The 23382-nt window shown below is 40.4% G+C and overlaps 1 protein-coding gene across 6 annotated transcripts in view; it reads left to right on the top strand.

Moving 5' to 3' along the window:
* KAT14 (lysine acetyltransferase 14) overlaps nt 1-23382 on the top strand; it is a 61416-nt gene that overhangs the window by 5156 nt on the left and 32878 nt on the right. For 4 of the 6 annotated variants that reach the window (XR_011472103.1, XM_070419865.1, XM_070419864.1 and 1 more), the window contains 7 exons: nt 4354-4475; nt 10583-10764; nt 13101-13517; nt 13635-14200; nt 19844-19980; nt 21120-21295; nt 22643-22833. Coding sequence is in view for 5 of the 6 variants with exons in the window: in XM_070419865.1 (XP_070275966.1) it covers nt 4354-4475; nt 10583-10764; nt 13101-13517; nt 13635-14200; nt 19844-19980; nt 21120-21295; nt 22643-22833 (1791 nt within the window). In the remaining variant the exon portion in view is untranslated. The remainder of the gene's footprint in view (nt 1-4353; nt 4476-10582; nt 10765-13100; nt 13518-13634; nt 14201-19843; nt 19981-21119; nt 21296-22642; nt 22834-23382) is intronic. The other 2 variants (XM_070419866.1, XM_070419868.1) reach the window with 1 other exon arrangement.

The following is a 23382-nucleotide window of genomic DNA, read 5'->3' as shown; positions in this document are numbered from 1 at the left end:
AGCGTAAACGTTTAAGGTTTTAAGCATTTTTAAGTGTACAATTCAGTGATATGAAGTATATTCACATTGTTTGGCAACCATCACCACTATCCATTTCCAGAATTTTCTTTTTTTTTTTTTAAATTAAATCTTTATTGTTCAGATTATTACAGTTGTTCCTCTTTTTCCTCCCCATAGCTCCCCTCCACCCAGATCCCACCCCACCCTCTGCCTTTACCCTCCCCTCCACTGTCCTCATCCGTAGGTGTACGATTTTTGTCCAATCTCTTCCCACATCCCACACACCCCATTCCCCCCCCAAGAATAGTCAGCCCACTCCCTTTCTATGCCCCTGATTCTATTATAATCACCAGTTCATTCTGTTCATCAGATCATTTATTCACTTGATTTTCAGATTCACTTGTTGATAGATGTGCTATTTGTTGTTCATAATTTGTATCTTTTACCTTTTTCTTCTTCTTCCTCTTCTTAAAGGATACCTTTCAGCATTTCATGTAATACTGGTTTGGTGGTGATGAACTCCTTTAGCTTTTCCTTATCTGTGAAACTCTTTATCTGACCTTCAATTCTGAATGATAGCTTTGCGGGGTAAAGTAATCTTGGTTGTAGGTTCTTGGTATTCATCACTTTGAATATTTCTTGCCACTCCCTTCTGGTCTGCAAAGTTTCTGTTGAGAAATCAGCTGAGAGTCGTATGGGTACTCCCTTGTAGGTAACTGACTTTCTTTCTCTTGCTGCTTTTAGGATTCTCTCTTTGTCTTTTGCTCTTGGCATTTTAATGATGATGTGTCTTGGTGTGGTCCTTTTTGGATTCCTTTTGTTTGGGGTTCTCTGCGCTTCCTGGACTTGTAAGTCTATTTCTTTCACCAGGTTGGGGAAGTTTTCTGTCATTATTTCTTCAAATAGGTTTTCAATATCTTGCTCTCTCTCTTCTTCTGGCTCCACCATAGTTCGGATGTTGGTACTCTTGAAGTTGTCCCAGAGGCTCCTTACACTATCTTCATATTTTTGGATTCTTTTTTCTTTTTGTTTTTCCGGTTGGGTGTTTTTTGCTTCTTCGTATTTCAAATCTTTGACTTGATTCTTGCGATCCTCTAGTCTGCTGTTGGAACTCTGTATAATATTCTTTATTTCAGTCAGTGTATGCTTAATTTCTGGTTGGTCCTTTATCACAACATCGAGGGTCTCACTAGATTTCTTGAGGGTCTCATTAAGTTTATCGGCGGTTTCTAGAAAATTCTTGAAAAACCTAATAAGTGTGGTTTTGAACTCTATCCAGTAGTTTGCTTTCCTCCATTTCTGTCATTTGTGACCTGTTTCTTTGTCTCCACATTTTTTATGCTTCCCTGTGTTGATAGAGTGGCTTTCTGTGCTAGGTGTCCTATAGGGCCCAGTGGCTCAGCCTCCCCGATTACCTGAGGTGGACACTTTTGGTGCACTCCTTTGTGGGCTGTGTGCACAGTCTTGTTGTAGTTAAGACTTAATTGTAGTTGGTATCACTGGGAGGAATTGACCTCCAGGCCAATTGGCTGTGAGAATCAGCTGTGTCTGCAGTGGGAGAACTTCTGTGCTGGAAACACCCTTATGGGGCAAGACTTGCTTCAGTGGGGCTTTGGTGCTCACTGAGTCTGCCCCCTGAGTGTGTCCCTTATGGATCTGAGGAGTTGTAATCTGGATGGTCCCACTCTGACCACTGGGTACACTGGCTCTTGGATTTCTAAGGAGGTGCTAATTTAGCCTCTGCCTGAGGCTACCCAGCAGGAGCTATGGAGAGATCTGCAGATTCCTCTTCTTTGTTTGGGGTTTGGAGGTGCCCAAATGAGGCCCAGCTGTGAAGCAATGCAAGCTGCTGTGGGGCTTTGGGCCTTCTTTTGGAAGTTCTGGGTCTTTCTGACCCAGCCGCAGTTTGTTAGGTAATTTTCAGATTGCAAAGGGCCAGGCCTTTCATATGCAAAAGCCTATGCGCACAGCTTGGGTGGGGCGGGGTCTCAGGGAATCAACAGGGCGGAGCAAACAGCTATGGCTGATCCTCAGTCCTACCCTAAGAGGCCCCGAGTCTCAGTGTCCCGGTAATCGCAGCAAGCAACTCTGAGAGAAAGCCGCCCTCGAGTTCCGACCGATGCCAGACAGTCCAGTTTCTCCTATATGAGTCTGGGTCCCCAGAGACTAGCCTGGAACTGGAGTTCAGAGCAGTTGGGAGCTTGAGACTCCCTCCCGATTGAAAAAGACAACTGTGTCCTCAATTGCTAGCCCTTTCCACATGCGCCTTCGTACCGCTGCACTTTACTTCCGCACCTCCTCTGAGTCTCAGTGTGCTTTTCTCTTTCCTTCTAGTTGTAGAATTTCCACTCAGCCAGCCTTCCTGTGGTTCTGGATGATGTCCGTTTTGTCTTTTAGTTGTATTTTTGAAGTGGTTGTGTGAGGCAGCAATTTCCGGTGTTTACCTATGCCGCCATCTTGGTTTCTCCTCCAGAATTTTCTTATCTTCCCAAACTGAAATTCCATATCCATTAAATAGTAACTCCTCATGAACAATTACTGCTTTTTGGTTGACCCAATGCAAAAATCAGTGAAAGAATTTGAAAAATCTGTTCATGGGGTTAATTATTTGTTAGGCCGTCTGCAAGTTTTACAAGTTTAAGGATGGCAGAAATTGAAACTCAGTGGAAACAGCAGAATTGCCTTCAGGCATAAGTCTTCTCGTGGTACCATTGGGAGTGATGCTGTGGACCCAGATGATGGGGCATGAATTGTACTTCATTAGATTCCTTACAGCTTCAGGACACTCCTTATGGAAATAATTATTTAAGGATTAAATTTTTTTTTCAAATATATGTCTCCCATTTGTCCCTCTTTACCCCCCTCCTCCCAGTTCTTACCAACCCCCCAGGTCTTCACCATCCTAAAAAAATATTTTTATTGATTTTAGAGAAGAAGGGAGAGGGAAAGACAGATAGGAATATCAATGATGAGAAATAATCATTAATCAACTGCCTCTTGCACATACCCTACCGGGCATTGAGTCCACAACCTGGATATGTGCCCTGACTGGGAGTCTTAACTGTAACCACCTGGTTCATAGGTTGACACTCAACCATTGAGCCACACCTGCCAGGCATGATTTTTTTTTTCTTCTCTTTAAATTCTCTGTCCCCTTTTCAATTTCATTGGCCCAAAATTAGTCATTATTTTTACTAGGTTGAATACATGATTTTGAATAGCTTGTATAGTTTTGTTCATTTACATAAAATTACATAATTACAAAATTACATGTAGACACAAAAAGAAATGTCTGAAAGGACAATCACTGAAAATGTTAAAAGTGATTATTTTTTTAAAATATATTTTTATTGATTTCAGAGAAGGAAAGAGAGGGAGAGAGAGATAGAAATATCAGTGATGAAAGAGAATCATTGATCGGCTGCTCCCTGCATGCCCCACACTGGGGGTCGAGCCTGCAACCCAGGCATATGCTCTCCACCGTGACCTGGATGCTCAACCACTAAGCCACGCCGTCGGGGCTGATTAGTTCTTGATTGTGGATTTAAAGTGATCTTTACGTACTTCTTTCCTCTTTTTTCTATTATTGAAGTCTTTTACAATGAGCATGTGTTATTTATAGTCCTAGAAAATATTTCCCCATTTGGAGACATGAATTTATTATCTGTAAAATACCCAGGTTGTTCTAGATTAGGAGTTTTCAGATTGAACTCTGGGGAGTGAACCCTTTGAGAAGGGGCAGAGCAGCCAGGCCTTTCAGGTCTCTGCCCCTTGTTGATTGCTGATTTCATTTGAAGAAAAGTTTCCACAGCTAAAAATGATTAAATACTGAGTAGATGGTGTGTCACATTATTTTCAGCTCTGAAATTCTGAGTCATTTGTTTCTGCACTCTAAATAGCTTAGAAAAATATATATGCAGGGATGATTTTCAAAATATTCAATAGAGTTAGCACTGTTGGTCAAGATGCTGGCTGGAGTAGATACCTGGAGGCCTCATGATGGCCAGTAGTTAACACTTTTGTTAGTTCTGCATTGTGGAGGATGGAGGGTACTGGGCTGGGGGTTCACCCCAGGACAGTGGTTACTTATCATAATCAGCCAACCACACATCAGCCCTGCGTGTGTAACACGTAAAGAAAGACTGCACATAACTAAATGGATGAGTCAGACTCATCTGAGAGCAAAAAGGAAAGTAAAATTCTATACTGAGAATATTCCAAGATATTATCCTTCCTTTTTCCCCCCTGTTCTCCAGCATTACTATTTAGGATATAAAACAACAAATTTTCTCCCTCAAGATTAACACCCTTAATCATGCTTCTGTCCCAGTCCTTGTTTGGTTTGTTTTTCAGGTTGTCATGTTGGCAATGTACAACTTGTCTCTGGAAGGAAGTGGACGTCAAGGTTATTTCAGGTGGAAAGAGGATATCTGTGCTTTTATTGAGAAACATTGGACTTTTTTACTAGGGAATAGGTAATGTGATTTTTTAAAAAATCTTATACTTGAACAAAGATATAAAGAATGAATATAAGATGTGAGCCTGCCTAGTGTAGCCCTCTAGAGCAGCAATTTTCAACCTTTTTTATCTCATGGCACACACAAACTAATTACAAAAATTTTGCAGCACACCAAAAAATACATTTTTGCCAGTCTGACAAAAAAAGAAAAGGTATAATTTTGATTTATTCACACTGGACAGCTATTGTTGTGTTTGCTATTGCCATTTTTTTTTATTTGACAATCTAAGGGAAAAGAGGTCAGTGCCCCTGACTAAATAAGGTATTGCATGTTTTAAAAATTCTTGTGGCACATATGTAATACTTTCAACAATAAAGAATTATTTTGAAAAATAAAAATGCTTGTGGCACACTGGTTGAAAATCACTGCTCTAGAGAATTAGAGTATGCATTTGCTTGTGGCAATTACAGAGAATTTTGTAATCCAGAAAATGTTCCTTTTTTAAGTTAAAAAACTTGTTTATGAAAAATCAAAGTGAAAGTATATACTATTAAAAGTGTAGTCACTCGTCCTATTTCAAGAAGTAACTATTGATTTATACTGAGCATTAGGAGATTTTGAAGAGATTTGTAGAATGTTAAAAAATAGTTTGATTAGATGAGGTTGTTTAATAGTTGAATAAGTAACTATTTAATTGGAGGAGGTAGCATTATTACTATCCTTTTAAAATCATTGCCTTATCAGAAGAAAAATAATGGCAGTTATTGACTGCACCCATTTAGATTTCTTTTCATTAATAGAGTCATTATTTTGTATTTATTTTTATTAACTAGAAGGGAGAAACAGTTTTATACTTTTTGGTATGACAGTGCTTAGCAAGATCTAGATACGTTATACATATGGCTTAGTCATTCATTCCTCTTTTCATTTTAATACTTTTTTTTTTTTGCTGCTGCTAAGTGCACTCCTCCTTTGTGGCTGTTTTAGTTCATCAGACTTAGGGATGTCAGTGCACAGATATTGAGACCATACGGTGTCTTTTTGTTTGCTTGTGTTTTTTTAGAGAAGGAGGAAAGGCGGGTGGAGAGAGAAATATACATGAATCGGTAATCTGTAGCCTTCTCTATGCTCCCCGACTGGGGATTGAACCTGCAACCCAGTTATGTTCCCTGATTGGGAATTAAACCTGACCTTCTTGTACACAGGACAATGCTCCAACCAACTGAGCCACACTGGCCAGGGCTTGAAACCATGTGTTTTAACTAAATGTTCATGTGAATCTACTGAGATTTTTATTGCTATTCTTATTGCTATTTATAGATTAATGAGTTTACAATTGGATTGGTCAGTTCTGTTTGAGATTCTGATTGTTAATTGCCATCTGAAGTCCTGTGTGGGATTCATAAATCTTGCATATAGAGTCAGTATAGACAAGATAGGTAAAGGCTCTGAACACAGCAGGTCAGAGCAGGGAGTTCGTACATGTCCTCTCTCTGAACTCACTACAGCCTCTATTTCCTCTGGTGCTGAGAAGTCACAGCTCTGCTAATGCTGCTGGGAAATCAGGGAAGGCATTTAAAAGGAGGGTCGACATTCTGAAGGCTTGCTGTGAGGAAAAAATAGAATAGATTCAGTACATTTTTACAAAAGAAGTTATTTTTGTTCTTGAGTAATTTTAGTGGTACTAAGAAAAGAATTGACAGTATAACTGGTTCTTTTTCTTAAAAAAAGGAAATCTGTTGTCTTAGTTCAATGATTTAGCGCTATTTGTGGGACTTAATACATCCCATTTATAAGGGACAAAAAAGAAAAAAACGGATAAAATTAGATCTTGGAATGTTTTCATGATCTCAGTGCTGCTCTGTTTAATGGATTATCTTCTGGAAGAACTTCGATTTAAATTGCCTGTTTTTAAGGATTTTGCCGTTATTTTAACAGAAGTTGTTAGTGTCATTTGTTCATTTCTAGAGCCTGTTCTTTTTAATGTTTACCGAAAGGCATTAATTACTTTTCAGCTGCTGTGTAGTTTAACCATTGAGACTAGTAGTTTGGGCCATAATAATGTATCACTTGAATTATCATTTACTTATTTAAAATTATCATTTACTTACTTAAAAAATACATTCACTTTAAAAAGAAACTTCACACCACCTTGGTGAGCAAAAAATAATATAATTTGCCATAAATATAATGAAACTATAAAAATAAATGCACTAAAAATAAAACAATGCCATTAAGTTGTAGCTGGAGCCCATGGTCTATTGAGTCAATCTGAGACCTTCTTTCTTGATCAAAAGGGGTGGGTACATGTGTTAGAATTTCAAGCAATAAATTTTCTCCTTGATCTAACCAGAAGGAGGAAAGAGAAGGAAAAATTACTCTGTGATTCCTTGCCACTCAGTTTCCTGCCCAGTGCTAACCTTTACTTTGGGAACTCTGCTTTATTTTATTTTGTTTTTGTCTTTTTTTCTGTTTGTTTGTGGTTTTTTTTTGGTCTTTTTTGTTTTGTTGTTGTTATTGGGAACTCTGCTTTAAACATCAGTGATTGGAAAGTCACCTGAAGCTGCTCCCTGATGTGATTACCATGTGCTCAGATGTCTCTGTATATGAACATACACAGAGTTACTACACCCTAGAGGACCACGCTGCAAAAGAGCACTTACAGTCATAATTTTTTTATAACTATTAAAGATTTTAATTCTGCTATCCATAGACCAGTGATGGCGAACCTTGACACGCGAACTCATTTTTTTGGTTAATTTTTCTTTGTTAAATGGCATTTAAATATATAAAATAAATATCAAAAATATAAGTCTTTATTTTATTATGGTTGCAAATATCAAAAAATTTCTATATGTGACACAGCACCAGAGTTAAGTTAGGGTTTTTCAAAATGCTGACACACTGAGCTCAAAAGGTTCGCCATCACTGCCATAGACCATATTTTAAATTCCTAACAATAATACCATTTCTCATTTGCCGTAAGAGATAAGCTAATAGCCCTGGCCTGTGTGGCTCACTTGGTTGAAGCATTGTCTGGTGCACCAGAAGGTTGCAGGTTCGATTTCCGGGCACATACTTAGGTTGCAGGTTTGATCCTCGGTTAGGGCACATGCAGGAGGCAACCAACCAATCGATGTATCTCTCTCACTTCGGTCTTTCTCTCTCTCAAATCAATTTTTTTTTTAAAAAGAGCTAAGCAAATAGTATATTGTGTAATGAAGTTCTAAATTTGAATACATTTTCTTCCAGATATTTACAGGATTTGCTTTTATGCCTTTAATTTTTATTAAAGTTTAAGTGTGTAAAGGATTATTTAGGGTCAACCTAAATAACTTTATGTACTTATTGTAGAAACAAAAAGTATACAAAAGCTTTATTAATTACTATAGTTTAATTGCCATTGTGTGTGATCATTTAATTTGCTTTTACAGTCCTAGCCTTGAATTCTTCCAGAAGATATAACTTTGATTATACCTTTGAAGAATAATTTGAATGTTTTATTCTGTTACCATATTTCATTGATTTTAAGATGCATAATATTTCAAATTTTGATTTCTCTGACAGCTGGATATAGCTTACAAGTAGTGATAATGTGTCAAAATTTGATAGTTTCCTTTCTTGTACATAAATGATATATCTTAAAATCAGTAGATCTTATATTTGATGAAATATGAGACAGCACATTCATAGTATTTAAAATTCAAAAAAATTATATGACGATTCTGGGGAGATGGCAAAGTAGGAAGCACCAGAAATCTGTCTCCCTACTTAGAAAACAATTGGAGTTGTAGAATCTGTCTGATACAACTATTTTGGAATTTTGGAGTCTGTTGAAGACTTGCAACTTCCAGGGGAAGGTTTGTACAGTAAATTGCTGTTGATTTTAATCACTTTCAACTCTTAGCACTGTAGCTTCTGCCTGTCCCACACCTTTCAGCCTGTAGTAGGCAGCAATGTGCACGCTCTTAGAGCAGCTTGCACACAACTTATGGGAGCCAGGGAATACAAAAAGAACACTCCTCCAAATATTGTGATCTGTGCTCTGATCACTGATTGCTGCTGCTGATCATAAGGTTGCAGACAAAGGTGGGCAGCCATTGTTGCACCTTCCCTATTGTGGCCAGCCCCTTTCCCTCTGGCTGAACCAACTTTACGGGATTAACAGGCTGGTGCCTTCTTTTCTCCCCTTTATTTTTCTCTTTGTTCTCCTTTTGGAGCTAGACATTGAAGGCTAAGATATTCAAAAGCAACTACATTTATATATACAGAGGAAATTAGAAAGTCACTACATGTGCTCAGGGGAAGGTGCAAGCTCAGAAATGACCCAAGAAGACCTTATACAACTCATGCTGATATTTGGCACAGGGGGACAACAGTAAAAAAACAAACTTTGGGTAAGGATAATCTAATGTCCAGAGTTACTACATTATTAAGTTAAATTTTCAATTAAAAATTAGAAAGAATACAAAGAAACAGCAAAAGGTATGGCCCATTCAAGGGAAAATAAATAAACCAACCAGGACTTCCTTAAGAAGACCTAATGGATCTATGAAGGAAAGACTTTAAAACAATTGTCTTAAAAATGCTCAAAGGACTAAAGGAAGATGGGGAGAAAGTCGAGAAAACATTGTGTGAACAAAATAGGAATATCAATAAAAAGGTAGAAAACCTAAAAAGAAATTCTGGAACTGGAAAGTACAATACTGTAATGAAATATTCACTGGAGGGATTCAAAGGCAGATTTGAGCAAGCAGAAAAAGATTTAGTGAACTTGAGGATGGGTCAATGGGAATTATAAGATCTGAGGAAGAGCAAGGAAAAAGATCAAAGAGAAGTGAACAGAGCCTATGGGACCTGTGAGACACCACCAACTGAACTAACATACTCATTGTGTGAGAAAGCAAGTAGAATGGCTTCCCCCTTGATCATATTCTTTGGGCAAGAAGAGGGGGCTTGAAAAGTTAGAAAAAGTTGAGTGGAGGAGACTAAAGGAGTGAGAGTGCTCTGTGACCAAAACATTGCCAGTGAAAGCTAAGGTGTTATTTGCCCCATCACAGACAGTGCTTATGCCTATTAAAGTGCTTATGCCTATTAAAGTTTTTTCTTCTGTGTGTTCTAGTACATCTTTGTTCTTAACACATTGTATATGGAAAACGTATTTATATGTTTTACGTTGACTGGTAAACACAATTTCCAGTGAGTTTTCCAGTATTTGTCTGTTTAAAATTTAAGAAAAATAATTCAGTATACATTTTATAGTAAATCACAAAAAGTTTCATTGAAAAAAAAATACGTAAAACTAAAGTTATCGTAATTTTACTGAACGTTGCCATTTGCACAAAAAATTAGCAAAAACGGCCCGCATACAATGTGCTAAGAATACTTTTTTCTTTTGCCTCCTAGCAATATTTTGAAACTGTTAGTCTGGCCTTCTTATGAAAGTATTTCTGGTGATTGACGTATGTTTTCAAGGTGGAAATAAAACAGTTGCCTTTGAAAGAATTTTCAACAGGAGGAATCTGAATAGTTGACATTTAACATATTTAAAAAATTTTGTTATATACATTCTTTTTTTTTTTTTGCAAAGTTATTCCCCCAAAGTTCAGTTCTTTGTGGAACACACAATATAATTTTATTCCCACTCTGCTGTGTAAAGGCCAATAGGAACAGAGTGAGAGATGCATCTGATACCTGGGTAAAATGAACTATTTACCATGGCTAATGATTCTCCTGCATGCATTCTTGAGAGCTGTATTTAATTCACATATAAAAGCAACTTGTTTAATTAAAATTATAGAACTTGGTAATCATGATGATGGTAATCAGAATTGTTTTATAAGCTTTGTTTGAATTATGTCATTTAATCCCCACAATGACCTAGTGAGGTAAGTTCTATGATCCTAATTTTAAAGATGAGAAAACTGAGACAGCTAGAAAGTGGTAGAGCCAGGATTTGAAGCCAGACAGACCTCAGAGCCTCTCTTAACTTACGTTCCTTCAAAGTTTTCAGGTTCAGAGCATATCGTAGGCCAGGAGTCATAGAGTATACATAGAGTGTATTTTCTATATAATGATAGAATTTAAAAAAACAATCATTTTTAAATTCTTGGACTCTCCAGGAAAAAAACTTCGACCTGGTGGAGCACAGTAGCAGGTTGCCTCAGCGTGGGAAGTCCTATGTACTTCCGTTCAGGTGCTCAGGAATTCGGAGAACCAGGATGGTGGAAACTTGTTCACAACAAGCCCCCGACAATGAAACCTGAAGGAGAGAAGTTGTCTGCCTCTGCTTTGAAAGTCAAAGGTACTGCTGTGAGAGCAGTGTAGGAGGTGCTAGCCAGCCCAAAGCCGAGTAAGGGTGAGCTCAGGAGACAATCCCACTTTACCAGGCAGAGCTCATCTGCTCTGGAGGGACTCTGCTTGGCAATTTTATTGTGACACATTTTTTTGTATCCTATAAATAAATACTAAATAAAAATGGGATAATTTCCTAATTAAGTTACCAGTTTTAATAAATTTCCTTTGATACCTGAAAGGTTCTCTATTTTAACCTGATTCTGTTTTTAAACTTTTTATTATGGAAAATTTTTTAAATGTGCAAATGTGCAGAGAATAATATAATGAATCCCTACGTACCTTTCACCTCATTTCAACAGCTAACTGCTGGCAATCTCATTTTATCTAGACCAGGGGTGAGGAGCGTCCAGCCCTCAGGTCGTATAAGGCCCACTTAATCATTTGGCCTGGCCTTGCCAAGGCATCAGGGGTGAGTTAATTAAATGTTTGACCAAATATAGCGGCTGATTTTTAAATTGATACTTCTGTATGGCCCATGAATGATGTTATAAATATCCTAATGGCCCTTGACATAAAAAGGTTCCCCACTCCTGATCTAGACCCATAGTACTTTCCCCCAACCCTCTACCCATCCCACCCTTGGATTCTTCAGGAGCAATCCTAGGTACCAACATAGCATTCTTAAAAATTTCAGTATGTATCTCTACATGGTGTGAACTCTTTCTTTTTTGTAGTCTAACCATAATACCATTTTCACAATTTTAAGAGAATTAATAGTAATTCTTTACTGTCATACATTTGTCTGATTTTTTTGAATCTAAAAAGGTTTTAATGAGCTTTTACATTTAGAAAAAATATAATTGGAAAGAAAGTCAGGTAGGATTAAGGATATAAGGTCTGGAAGTTACTCCTCTGCACCCACCCCTTCCTGCAGTTTCACTTCCCAGAGTAACCACTGTTGACTCTTGTGAATGCATTCAGAAATCGTCTGAACATTTAAGCATTTTCTTATTTTTTTAAAAGAAAAACTGTAAATGGACTCACAATACTTATTCTCCATTTTTCCCTCCACTTACCAGTATACCTTGGATATCTTTCCATAGCAGTACATGCAGATCTGCCATGTTTTCTTTCTTCCTTCCTTTCTCTTTCTTCCTTCCTTCCTTCCTTCCTTCCTTCCTTCCTTCCTTCCTTCCTTCCTTCCTTCCTTTTTAATTAATTTCAGAGAGGAAGGGACAGGGAGAGAGAGACAGAAACATCAATGATGAGAGAGACTCATTGACTGGCTTCCTCCTGCATGGTCCCCACTGGGAATCGAGCCCACAACCCGGGCATGTGTCCTGACCAGGAATTGAACCAGGACCTCCTGGTTCATAGGTCAACACTCAACCATTGAGCCACGCTGGCCAGGCTGCCATGTTTACTTTTATTTCATTGCATTCCATTGAATGGCTATATGATAATTTATTAAACCCCTGTTGATGGACATTTTGGTTATTTCTAGAACCTTTTATTGTTGTTATTTTAAACAACAACATGGCCCTAGCTGGTTTGGCTCAGTAGATAGAGTGTTGGCCTGCGGACTGGAGGGTCCCAGGTTCGATTCCAGTCAAGGGCACATGTCCTGGTTGTGGGCTCAGTTCCCAGTAGGGGATGTGCAGGAGGCAGCTGATCAATGATTCTCATCATTGATGTTTCTGTCTCTCTCTCTTCCTCTCCCTTCCTCTCTGAAATCAATAAAAATGTATTTTTTTAAAAAATAAATAAACAACAATATAATTGTACACTTTTGTGTGCATGTGAAAATTTTTGTGTAATTAATTCCTGGAAGTGTGTTACTGTATTAAATGCATGCTCATTCAAAACTTTAATCCGTATTACCAGGCTACCTTCCAAAAAGTTATAATAAAACTTATGTGCTGGTATGAATATGTTTATTTCCCCATATCCTTGCTGAGCATTATCAAACTTTTAATGCTTACCTATTCCAGTCGGTGGAAGATAGTGTTTAATTGTTTAAATTTTCATTATAATTTTTTTCTTGTTAAGAGATGTCTAAGTCTTCATTTAAGGCAGGGAGGGAGAGAGAGAAAAATATTGATGTGAGAGAGAAACATCGATTGGTTGCCTCTCATATGGTCCAGGGCTGAACACGAAACATGGTCATGTACCCTGACCGGGAATCTAACCGGTGACCTTTCAGTGCATGGGACCATGACACACCCACCAGGGCAAACATTTCTCTATTTTGAATGTGGTAGTAAGTTTACAATAATAAATTAGTAAAAGAAACTAAAGTTGACTGGTTATTTAAAAATTGAGTTATTTATTCTTTTCCATCAGCCTCAAAACCAACTTTAGATCCCATCATTACTGTTGAGGGACTTAGAAAACGGGCGAGTCGCAATCCTGTGGAATCAGCCATGGAATTAAAAGAGAAAAGATGTCGTACTCAGGAAGCGAAAGACATTAGAAGAGCCCAGAAGGAAGCTGCTGGCTTTCTTGACAGGAGCACTTCTTCGACCCCTGTAAAGTTCATAAGCCGAGGCCGCAGGCCAGATGTGATTCTAGAAAAAGGAGAAGTGATTGACTTTTCATCCTTGAGCTCCTCTGACCGCACTCCGCTGACTAGCCCGTCTCCGTCTCCCTCTCTGGATTTCTCTGCCCCCGGGACCCCTGCCTCTCACTCAGCCACGCCCAGCTTGCTTTCAGAAGCAGATCTGATTCCAGATGTGATGCCACCACAAGCCTTGTTTCACGGTAAGTCTTGCCTTTCATGGGTCTTTATTTTATGCACGGCCCATGATGTGAAAGGGTATGTTTTCACCTTGTGTGCGGTGTGCTCTATTTCTTTTGTCCTGTTTTATACTTCCACAGATGACGATGAGTTGGAAGGTGATGGAGTCATAGACCCAGGAATGGAGTATGTCCCGCCCCCTGCTGGGTCAGCAGCTTCTGGGACAGTGCCTGGGGGCAGGAAGAAGGTCAGAGTACCTGAACATATAAAGCAGGAGGTAGAGAGTGAGGAGGAAAAACCTGACAGGATGGACATTGACAGTGAAGACACAGATTCCAACACATCTTTGCAAACAAGGGCTCGAGAAAAGAGGAAGCCACAGCTGGAAAAGGACAGGAAACCCAAAGGGCCCAAGTACACCCCTGTTAGCATCTATGAGGAGAAGCTGCTCCTGAAGAGGCTGGAAGCTTGTCCCAGTGCCGTTGCCATGACACCAGAAGCTCGGAGACTGAAGCGTAAACTGATTGTCAGACAAGCAAAAAGGGATAGGGGATTACCACTTTTTGACTTGGATCAAGTTGTTAATGCTGCTCTTCTGTTAGTTGATGGGATTTATGGAGCCAAAGAAGGAGTTTCTAGGCTTCCAGCTGGCCAAGCCACATACAGAACCACCTGTCAGGACTTCAGAATCCTTGACCGGTATCAGGTGAGCTAGCACACATGCTAAAACCCTCGAGGCAGGAGTGGAGGTGGGGCAGGCAGCACCAGGGAGTGGGCACAATTAGGCAGTGACTATTCAAGTCCTGAGTAATTTTGGGAGAGAGAATAAAACAGCAAGAGAGAAAAATAGAAAAATTGCTGGGCTTTATTTTTTGAAATTGTTCAGTATGAATACCTCTTAATACAGCTGGGTTATTTTCCTCTTTGGGCATTTCAGGCAGAACCTAGACATTTTCTTTGTATCATTTAGTCCCTAAGTACATGGTTTGTGTCATGACTTTGATTGATAGTTTTGTTGAGAACATAAGTGTACCAGACCCTGTGCTGAGCAGGGTCTGAAAACATGTAACCATCTGTGGGTTAGAAGACAGCGTGGAGACATAGCAGCCAGGGGAGCAGTGTGGTGTCAGCGTGGCTCAAGGTGACTCAGTGGAACCCAAGGCTAAGTGTGCTCCTGGAACAATGAATTCCACTCAGAGCTGCCAGAACACACCTTCACACAGCAGGAACGAGAGGTCTTAGATTCCCTGTATCTGTGCTAGCACTGCTCTTACCCAGCCTCTTACTAGTTAGCTAACTGAGAGCTGTAAAGTGAAAACTTGTTTTTTATTTACTTTTCTTTGATTACAGGTGAGGTTACAACTGTAATCATGTTCCCTCCTTGTTTCTCTGTGAATTGCCTATTGGATTCTTTGCACATTTTTCTGTTTTGTTCTTCTTTGGCAACAAAAGTGGGCTCTTCTCTTTGTTGCCATTGTTCTGGTATTATTCAGTGTGTACCATGTGTGGGTTTTTTGTTTCATTGTGCTCAGCATTTGGTGTGTGGGCCCTTTGAATTTGAAAGTCCTTGAGTTCTGGAAAGTCTTCTTAATTTCCTATCTTCTGTTTTTTCTGGTCTGTCTTTTCAGAGCACCGCTATTAGGACAAGGGTTAGCAGACTTTTTCTGTAAGGGGTCAGATAGTAAATAGTTTCTGCTTTGCAAGCCACACAGTCTCAGTTGCAACTATTTAACATTGCTGTTGTAGTATGAAAGCAGCATAGGTAAGATAATGAATGGGCATGGCTGTGCTCCAATAAAACTTTATTTACCAAAACAGGCTGGATTTGGCATATGGGCTGTAGTTTGCCCATGACCCCTACTCCAGATGGATCCCCTTAATTTTCTTTTTTTCTCCTGTTCCTCATCTTTCCTGGGAAGTAGTAACCTGCCTGCCTGCATCTTAGGAGCCAAGTAAGGGAGGCCAGGAGCCGACCATTCAGCTGGAAAATTTCCATTAAGTGTCGCTGTTTTAGGACAGTACTTCCACCCTTGGCTGTGCCAGGGCCCCTGTGTCCAGAATCTTTCTCCTTTGAGCTTCTGCAGAGTCTAGTCTTCTGCCCATGGAAGGGAAGATCATTTTTGGATATGGGCAGTGGGGGCTTTAACCTCTAAAGTAAAGGACTCTGAGCTTTAGTAGGACCTGGCCTTTCCTATTGCTGCCCTTTCCTGAGGCTCTGAGCTGCAAATCCTGCTGCTCCTGGCCTGGCCTCCCTGCTGCCTTAGGTTTTGTCTCTCAAGTCCAAGTCATTTGGCACTTTTTCATATGCTTTTGTTGCCATCATCTGTTCATTTGTTCTCATGAGCTTTTCTTTTTAATATCTATACTTTATTTTTTTAATTATGAAATGTGTCATACCCATAGAAGAATGCCCAAGGAGAATGCATAGAACATATGAGTATAGCGTAGAGAGTAATAAAATAAATGCCTGTGCTTCTAGCTCCTGGGTTTAGAAACAGCATTACAAACACCTGAGAAGTCTGTACACTGCCTGCTCCCCCCCCAAGAGGAAGTCATTCTCTGACTTATTGTTAATCATTCTTCTACTTTTTTAATGACTATATCCCTAAACACTGTACTTTTATTTTTAAAAAAATGAAGTGGGAAACACTTAGCTGTGGAAGGAAATTACCTCTTAGATGAAGGTTTCCAGAAGATAAAGCTAAGTAGTCTGTGGGCGGTTGTTGTAGATAAACTGTGTCCCACAAAAGGATATATTGAAGTCCTAACTCCTGCTACAGGTGAATGTGACTTACTGAGAAATAGGCCCCTGTACATATAATTAATTAAGATGAGATCATGCTGGAGTAGGGTAGGCCCTTAATGCAATACGACCAGTGTTCTTAGAAGAGATGAGACACAGAGAGAGACACATGAGGGAACACCATGTGACGACTGAGGCAGAGTGCTGGGTCCACAGCCAAGGGATGCCAATGATTGCTGGCAACACCAGAAGCCAGGAGAAAGGCACGGGACAGTCTGTCCCCCAGAGTGTTCAGAGAGCATGGCCCTGCCGACACCTTGACTTCTGACTTCCAGCCTCCAGAACTGAGGGAATAAATTCCTGTTGTTTTGAGTCACCCTATGGATACAACAGCTCCAGGAAACATACAGTTCTGTTCTGGCTGCACCTTCCATGAGCCCCTCCTGGAGAAGTCAGTGGTCAAGGTCACCACCCGAGCTGTAGCGTATACCAGGGAATGTGACAGAAGTCTGGGCCATGGCAGTGGAGCCCTCTGCATTTCCTGCCTGGGATGACATGCTTCCTTCCAACTTGTAGGTAGGTCAGCAGTTATTTGTGGGGCAAGTATCCTCAGCTGATGCAGGGAGTAGAGTGTCAGAGAACTTGGTGAAGACAAGCAGGGCACAGATGCGATTCTGAGCTACTACTCCTTAGGGTTAAAAGATGGTCCAGTAGTGGGCAGGGATTCTCACAGCCTTTGTGTTCCATCTTCCCTCTCACTTTTTGACTTCTCTCCAATTGGATTGGGGAAGGGAACCAACAATCCACCTAGCTCCCCATTTTGTTTAGACATTTAACATTTTCCAAACTTATTTGACTTTGGGACTCCCCCCACTTCCCGCACCATTTTGTCATTCAACTAACATTGAGTACCTCATATATGCCAAGCACTATTCTCTTGGGCGATACTGCAGTGAATTAAGACAGATAAGGTTCCCCACCCTTATGGAGTTGCCACCGGTGAGCATCGAGGTGACAGAACTAACTCCCTTAACAAACAGGATCACTTCCCACAAGGTGAGTCTGCAGTGGGATGGAAGAGCAGAGGGCAGCAGCCACTTCAGACAGGGTAGTTAAGGATGGGCTTTCTGTAGAGGGAGGGAACACTTGAACCAAGTTCTGATCCACAAGGAGGAGCTGGGCTGAGGAAGGTTCAGGGCAGAAGACTCAGGCACAGGACCTAAGGCAGGAGTTAGTTTGGTGTCTGAGGCTGGAACATAGTGATGATGGAGGAGGGGGATGATGGGAGATGAGGCCACAGAGGTAACAGGGCCAGATCCTGCAGGTCACGGCAAGGAGTTTGAATTGTATTATGAATTTACAATGGAAAGCCAGATAGGAGCTTTCCTCAAGGGAGGTGAATTTAGTTTTTAAAAGGAGAATCTGGCTGTGTGTGGAGAATGGATGATATGGGGTAAGAGTGGCGGGCAGCAGGGAGACTGATAGGAGGCACTGGTAGTGACCTGGACAGAAATTGAGGGTGGTTTAGATTTGGGAAAGCAGTGGCAATGGAAAGAAGTTGGGGCCCTGTATAATATCTACAGAGTTCCACAGAACTCACCTTGAGACATTGAGTGGATAGTCTACCGCGGGCTAGTGGTTCAATCGCTGGTGTTTCAGTTGTCTATTGCTGCATACATATCATCCCAAAACTTCGTGGCTTAAAACAGTGACTATTTAATATTTCTTCTGATTCTCTGGGTCAGCTGGGCTCAATTGTGTGGTTCTTCTGTGGCTGCGTTTAGCTGAGAGCTGGGTCAGGACTGGAATGAACAGGACGGCTTCTCTTCCTACAGATCCTGTCTCTCTGGCCTCTAGCCGCTTAGTGGGCCAGCCTGGACACCATGGCAGCTGGACTCCGGGAGGGGAAAAGTGGAAGCTGCCAGTCCCCTTTAGGCCTGGGCTCAAAAGTCCCAGAATGTTACTTCTGCCACTTTCTGACTGGTCAGTCACAGGCCCGCCAGATTCATGGGGAGGGAAATTGACTCTGCCTTGTGATAGGAGGAGCCACGTGTACCCAGAGGTGGGGAAGAACCATTGGGGCCATATTTGGAAACTGTATTACACAGCTTTCAATTTCACTTTGAAACTTACTTTAAAGTCCTGGAAGAATTTCAAAGTTGGCTTTTGAAAGTTTTGGTGTCCAGTTTGGTAAGATCATAAGAGAAAATTATAAAAGAAGGAATTTTTGCTCTTCTTCCAACAAAGTTATTTTCTAGGCTAAGAGCAAACTGATTCTACAAAAACAACTCAAGTTTCTAAACTTTATCCATTCCTTGGCAAACCACTTTATAAGTGTGCCTTTTAATCTTCCATTTGAACTCTTTGCTATAAAACCCTAATTGCACATGTTCTGTTACTACATGACTGAGGGCCCTGGAGCAGCACTCGCTGAAGAACAGACATCTCCAATCAGTCTCCCAGGGCCAAACCTACCTGTTCAGTTAGGACACCTGCCTAAGGAGCCAAGACAAACCACATCCTCCTTGAACCTCTGGTAGGGCCGCTCCACTATGGTGATTTGTTTTAGGGATGATAATCTGTATGGTCCTACTTTTGTCAAATTTACTCAATGGAATGGAGACATATTTTAATAAATCCATATATAAGTATTGCAATAATAGGTCCCCATGGCTGTTTGGGTAACAGACTATACTCATAAAACCCGACCCATGTATATATGTTACCTTCATGTCACTGGTGCTGGTTAATATTTGATGAATTGACTGAAAGTGTAATATAGATAAAATGAAACCTATAGAAGCTATAAATCCTGTGCTCAATCCTGCATTTCACTCAATTAAATGACTTTAAACATTTTAAAATTACTTAAAAATTTTTTAAATTATTTTTATTTGATTTTTTGTTAATCCTCATCTGAGGATATTTTTTCCATTGATTTTTGGAGAGTGGAAAGGAGCGGGAGAGACAGAGAGAGAAACATTGGTGTAAGAAATACATGTTGGTTGCCTCCCGCACATGGGGCCAGGGATCAAGCTAACAACAGAGGTACATGCCCGTGATTGGAATTGAACCCAGGACCCTTGAGTTTTTGGGCTGATGCTCTGTCCACTGAGCCAAACCGGCTAGGGCTAATTATTTTAATTTGAAACTATTACAACAAGGATGAGTTTTCCATATCTTATTTTATACAATGACTTTTTTTTAAAATCCTCACCCAAGGATATTTTTCCATTGATTTTTTTTTAGAGAGTGGAAGAGAGAGGGAAAGACAGAGAGAAATATCAATGTGAGAGAAACACATCGATTGGTTGCCTCCTGCACACGCCCTGACCAGGGCCCAAGCTGGGGAGGGGCCTGCAACCGAGGTATGTGCCCTTGATCAGAATCAAAGCCGGGACCCTTCGGTCCATAGGCCGATGTTCTACCCACTGAACCAAACCGTCTAGGGCACAATGAAATTTTTTTTAATGAGCTTTTCAAATATGTGATGTAAAAAAGACCTTTCCGATACATAAAAATGTCATAAGTACTAATTATCTGTGGGAATTAAACCAATCTTTTGAATAATTTTGTTTTTATATAACCAGTGTTTCTTTCTCATAGACTGCCCTGCCATCCAGGAAAGGATTTCGGCACCAAACCACCAAGTTTTTGTACCGTTTGGTGGGATCGGAAGATTTGGCTGTGGACCAGAGTATTATCAGCCCTTACACTTCTCGGATCTTGAAACCGTACATCAGGTATATGGAGAAGAGCATGATGTTGAGTGTGTCATGAGAAGTAATGTTTGTGGTTTCTGCACTTCGTCTCTCTGCCGGAGTGAAGAAATACCAAAACCTGTGAGCAGGAGTCATCAAGGGCTGAGTCTGTGCTCTGTGTCTAGCTCAGCCTTGACTCGTTTCAACTGTACTTGTTTGCAGAAAGGATGGCCCTTTGGTAAAAACATAAAAAGCAAGGATAAGTTAACTCTATTAGATATCATTATGATGATCATATTTATTGTTTCATTTAAAATTTTAAAGTTGTATATATTTAGTAGTCTGTGAAATAAAAAAATAGCAGCGATGTCTCCATCAGACCTATGCCTGGACTGGATGTTGGGACAGTTTCTAATGATGAGTCTAGGGCGGGTGAGGAAGCTTTTTCCTGCCAAGGGCCATTTGGATATTTATAACGTCATTTGCGGGCCATACAAATTATCAAGTTAAAAATTAGCCTACTGTATTTGGTCAAACATTTAATTAACTCACCCCTGATGCCTTGGCAGGGCCAGACCAAATGATTTCGGGGGCCTTATATGGCCAAGGGGCCCGACATTCCCCACTCTTGGCTAGGCTGTGCTGCAAAGCTGAGCTGACAAGAGAGGCCCCCAGTGCTATCTTGGATGTGGTGACAGAGCACATGGTCTCCGTATACCATACTTGTTCTGCAGCTCATAGTCACCTGCTCCGTGCACAGCACCGCCTCCCAGGCAGACAGGTGGACAGGCAGTGTGGAGCCTGCTCTGCTTCCCCTGGCGCTAGTGGTCCGCAGCTGCCCTGGCAGGGTTGGATCTCCCCTGCCCTGGACTCTGTCTTGGCCAGAGCACTCAGAAGGTTAAATTAGGATGCTCTTTGTTTCCTCACTCTGTTCATAACCCTCGCCAGCACCAGTAGAGTTCCCAGCAGGTACAGAGGGGCTTGGTCTGACAAATGTTGAAAGAGTAAATTTTAAATTTATACCAAAGAGTCCTGTAGCTGTTGTCAAGCTAGTTGCCATATAAAGTAGTGCAAATTAACTCAAAATTTCAAGCAGATAAGAGTTTGCATGAATCAAATGGCTAGGAATAATATTGAGTATTTTTTTTACTTGAATTTGTTTATTTTCTGTGGTACTGGAGGCGTGATTATGAAACAAAACCACCCAAACTGCAGCTCCTGTCACAGATTCGTTCCCACCTGCACAGAAATGACCCTCACTGGATGCCGGAGCCCGATGCACCTCTCGATTACTGCTATGTCCGGCCAAATCACATCCCAACGATCAACTCTATGTGTCAGGAGTTTTTCTGGCCTGGTATGTTCCCCTTTCTCAAACTGGGCAGATGGGTTTTCTATAGAGTAAATTTTAATTTTTTAAATTAGTGTATGTCATGTAACCCTAACATTTTTACTTATGATTTTATTCAGTTTGTGTCTACTAATATAGAAATATTAAAATAGAAATACCTCTTTCTTTTCTAAGATCAAGGGAAAGCCTACATTTAAATTAATAAACAGTGTTTTTGTTTGTTTCTCTTCCCTGTTTGTCTCTGCTTCCAGAATAAAAGATTCATCCTGTTTGCTTCTACATATGTTTAGATATCAGGTAATATCTATCAGCCAAACACAGACTGGTAGCCGGGGCATTTGGACACTTTTGAATTTGCTTAATAATTCTGTATGCTTTGCTTACTTAGCTGTTCCTTAGAAAGTATTAGTAGAGCCAAAAGGTGTTTTTAAAAAGTCAAATACCCCAATCATAGACTTTAACCCAATATGATTTGTCATTTTATCAGCCTTAATATACTGACTGTCTCTAATGACCAGAGCCATCAATTAAAGAAGAGCATTTTCATTGCTAAATATAAACACACTTTTTGTGGATCTGCTTTACCACTATGCTTTGAAACATAAAGCGGGAAATACGTCTTCCAGATGTTAGATAAGATTCATTGGGATGAGAGCTTTGTGATCTTTATTGTCTGGCAATCATGTAGTAGTGTGTGTGGTGGCAGAGCTGTGCTTGCTCTTTTGAGAGTGTATGGGGCTGAAAGGAACATTCTGGGAGCATTTACTATTTCCCTCCTGTACACTAGGTGACTTTCATACGCTATGCTAGGACTCATTTTTTATTTAAGCTTTTTATTGTAAAATGTAGTGTTTGTACAAAAGAGCTTATAAATTGAATATGTCTGAGGTAAAGAATACAATGATATGGACACTCAAGGGATCTTTCCTCCAACTCTGTGAGGAGGCCTAGGGACTTTCACCTTAAACATGTAGAAACTAAGCCCAAGACATTTAGCAATGTGCCCACTGATACACATGGCCAAGGAGCCTGAGCTCAAAACAGGTGTGTTCAGTTCTGACCCTGTTCACTCTGCTACGCCCCGCCCCCGGCCCCCCCCGCCCCACCACCACCACCCATCCTGCCTCTTCTTTTAACGTGTACTTAGAAAAGATGATGTTAAGTTTGGTATATTCTAAAATTCACTTTTAATTTTATGATCTGAATGTGGTATCTATGGTAGTATCTTTGTCTCATTTTGTTTTGTGGGGTTTTTTTAGCACACAGGTGTAGCTGCAAGTACAGACTGAACAGCTTGGTGTTCATTAGTTTCAAAAGGCACATGGTGTGAATCTGATTGTTTCTTTTCTTTAGGCATTGACCTTTCTGAGTGCCTGCAGTATCCAGACTTCAGTGTTGTCGTCTTGTATAAAAAAGTTATCATTGCTTTTGGCTTCATGGTTCCTGACGTGAAGTACAATGAAGCTTACATTTCATTTCTGTTTGTCCATCCTGAATGGAGAAGAGCAGGGATTGCAACTTTCATGATTTATCATCTGATTCAGGTATGTATTCTGTGTTCATCTTGTACCCACTAGCTTCTGGGCCAGTGATGGCGAACCTTTTGTGTGTCAGCATTTTGAAAAATGTCGGGGTCCAACCCCAGCAGGTCCAGGGGTTCCCAAAGGTGTGGACGGAGTCGGCGAAGAAGGAATGACACGGAGACAGCGTTCAGTTGATCAGCAGCCTAGCCAGGTTCTCTAGTCAGATTCTCCAGCCAGGTTCTGTCTTTATTTTCCTGTTACATCTGTATTTATACCAGTTGATTTTAATCCTATCCATTCTATTCCAAAGGTTAGGGCGTTTGTTATCTCCATTCCAAGGTCACTACTCTATTGTTCTGTTAAGCTACAAGGAAGTAACTGAAGGAGATTATCCTAAGTAAAGATTATGTAGCTTAAGCATGATTGTTCGTAGTTAAAGTGATTAACTAACTACCCACTTGGCACTTAGTTAAGGGGTTTTACTGATTTATTCCCTTCCTTAGTCCTGTTAATCCCTAACTCCAGGGAAAAATCCCCACCTGGGGAAACAACCTTTCTCGGAGAGGTGAC

Source organism: Myotis yumanensis, unplaced genomic scaffold (assembly GCF_028538775.1).
Source record: "Myotis yumanensis isolate MYYU_CA2020_CCGP unplaced genomic scaffold, mMyoYum1.0.hap1 SCAF_7, whole genome shotgun sequence".
Taxonomy (NCBI): domain Eukaryota; kingdom Metazoa; phylum Chordata; class Mammalia; order Chiroptera; family Vespertilionidae; genus Myotis; species Myotis yumanensis.
The sequence above is the reverse complement of the archived record's forward strand: the minus strand, read 5'-3'. Positions and strand labels throughout refer to the sequence as shown.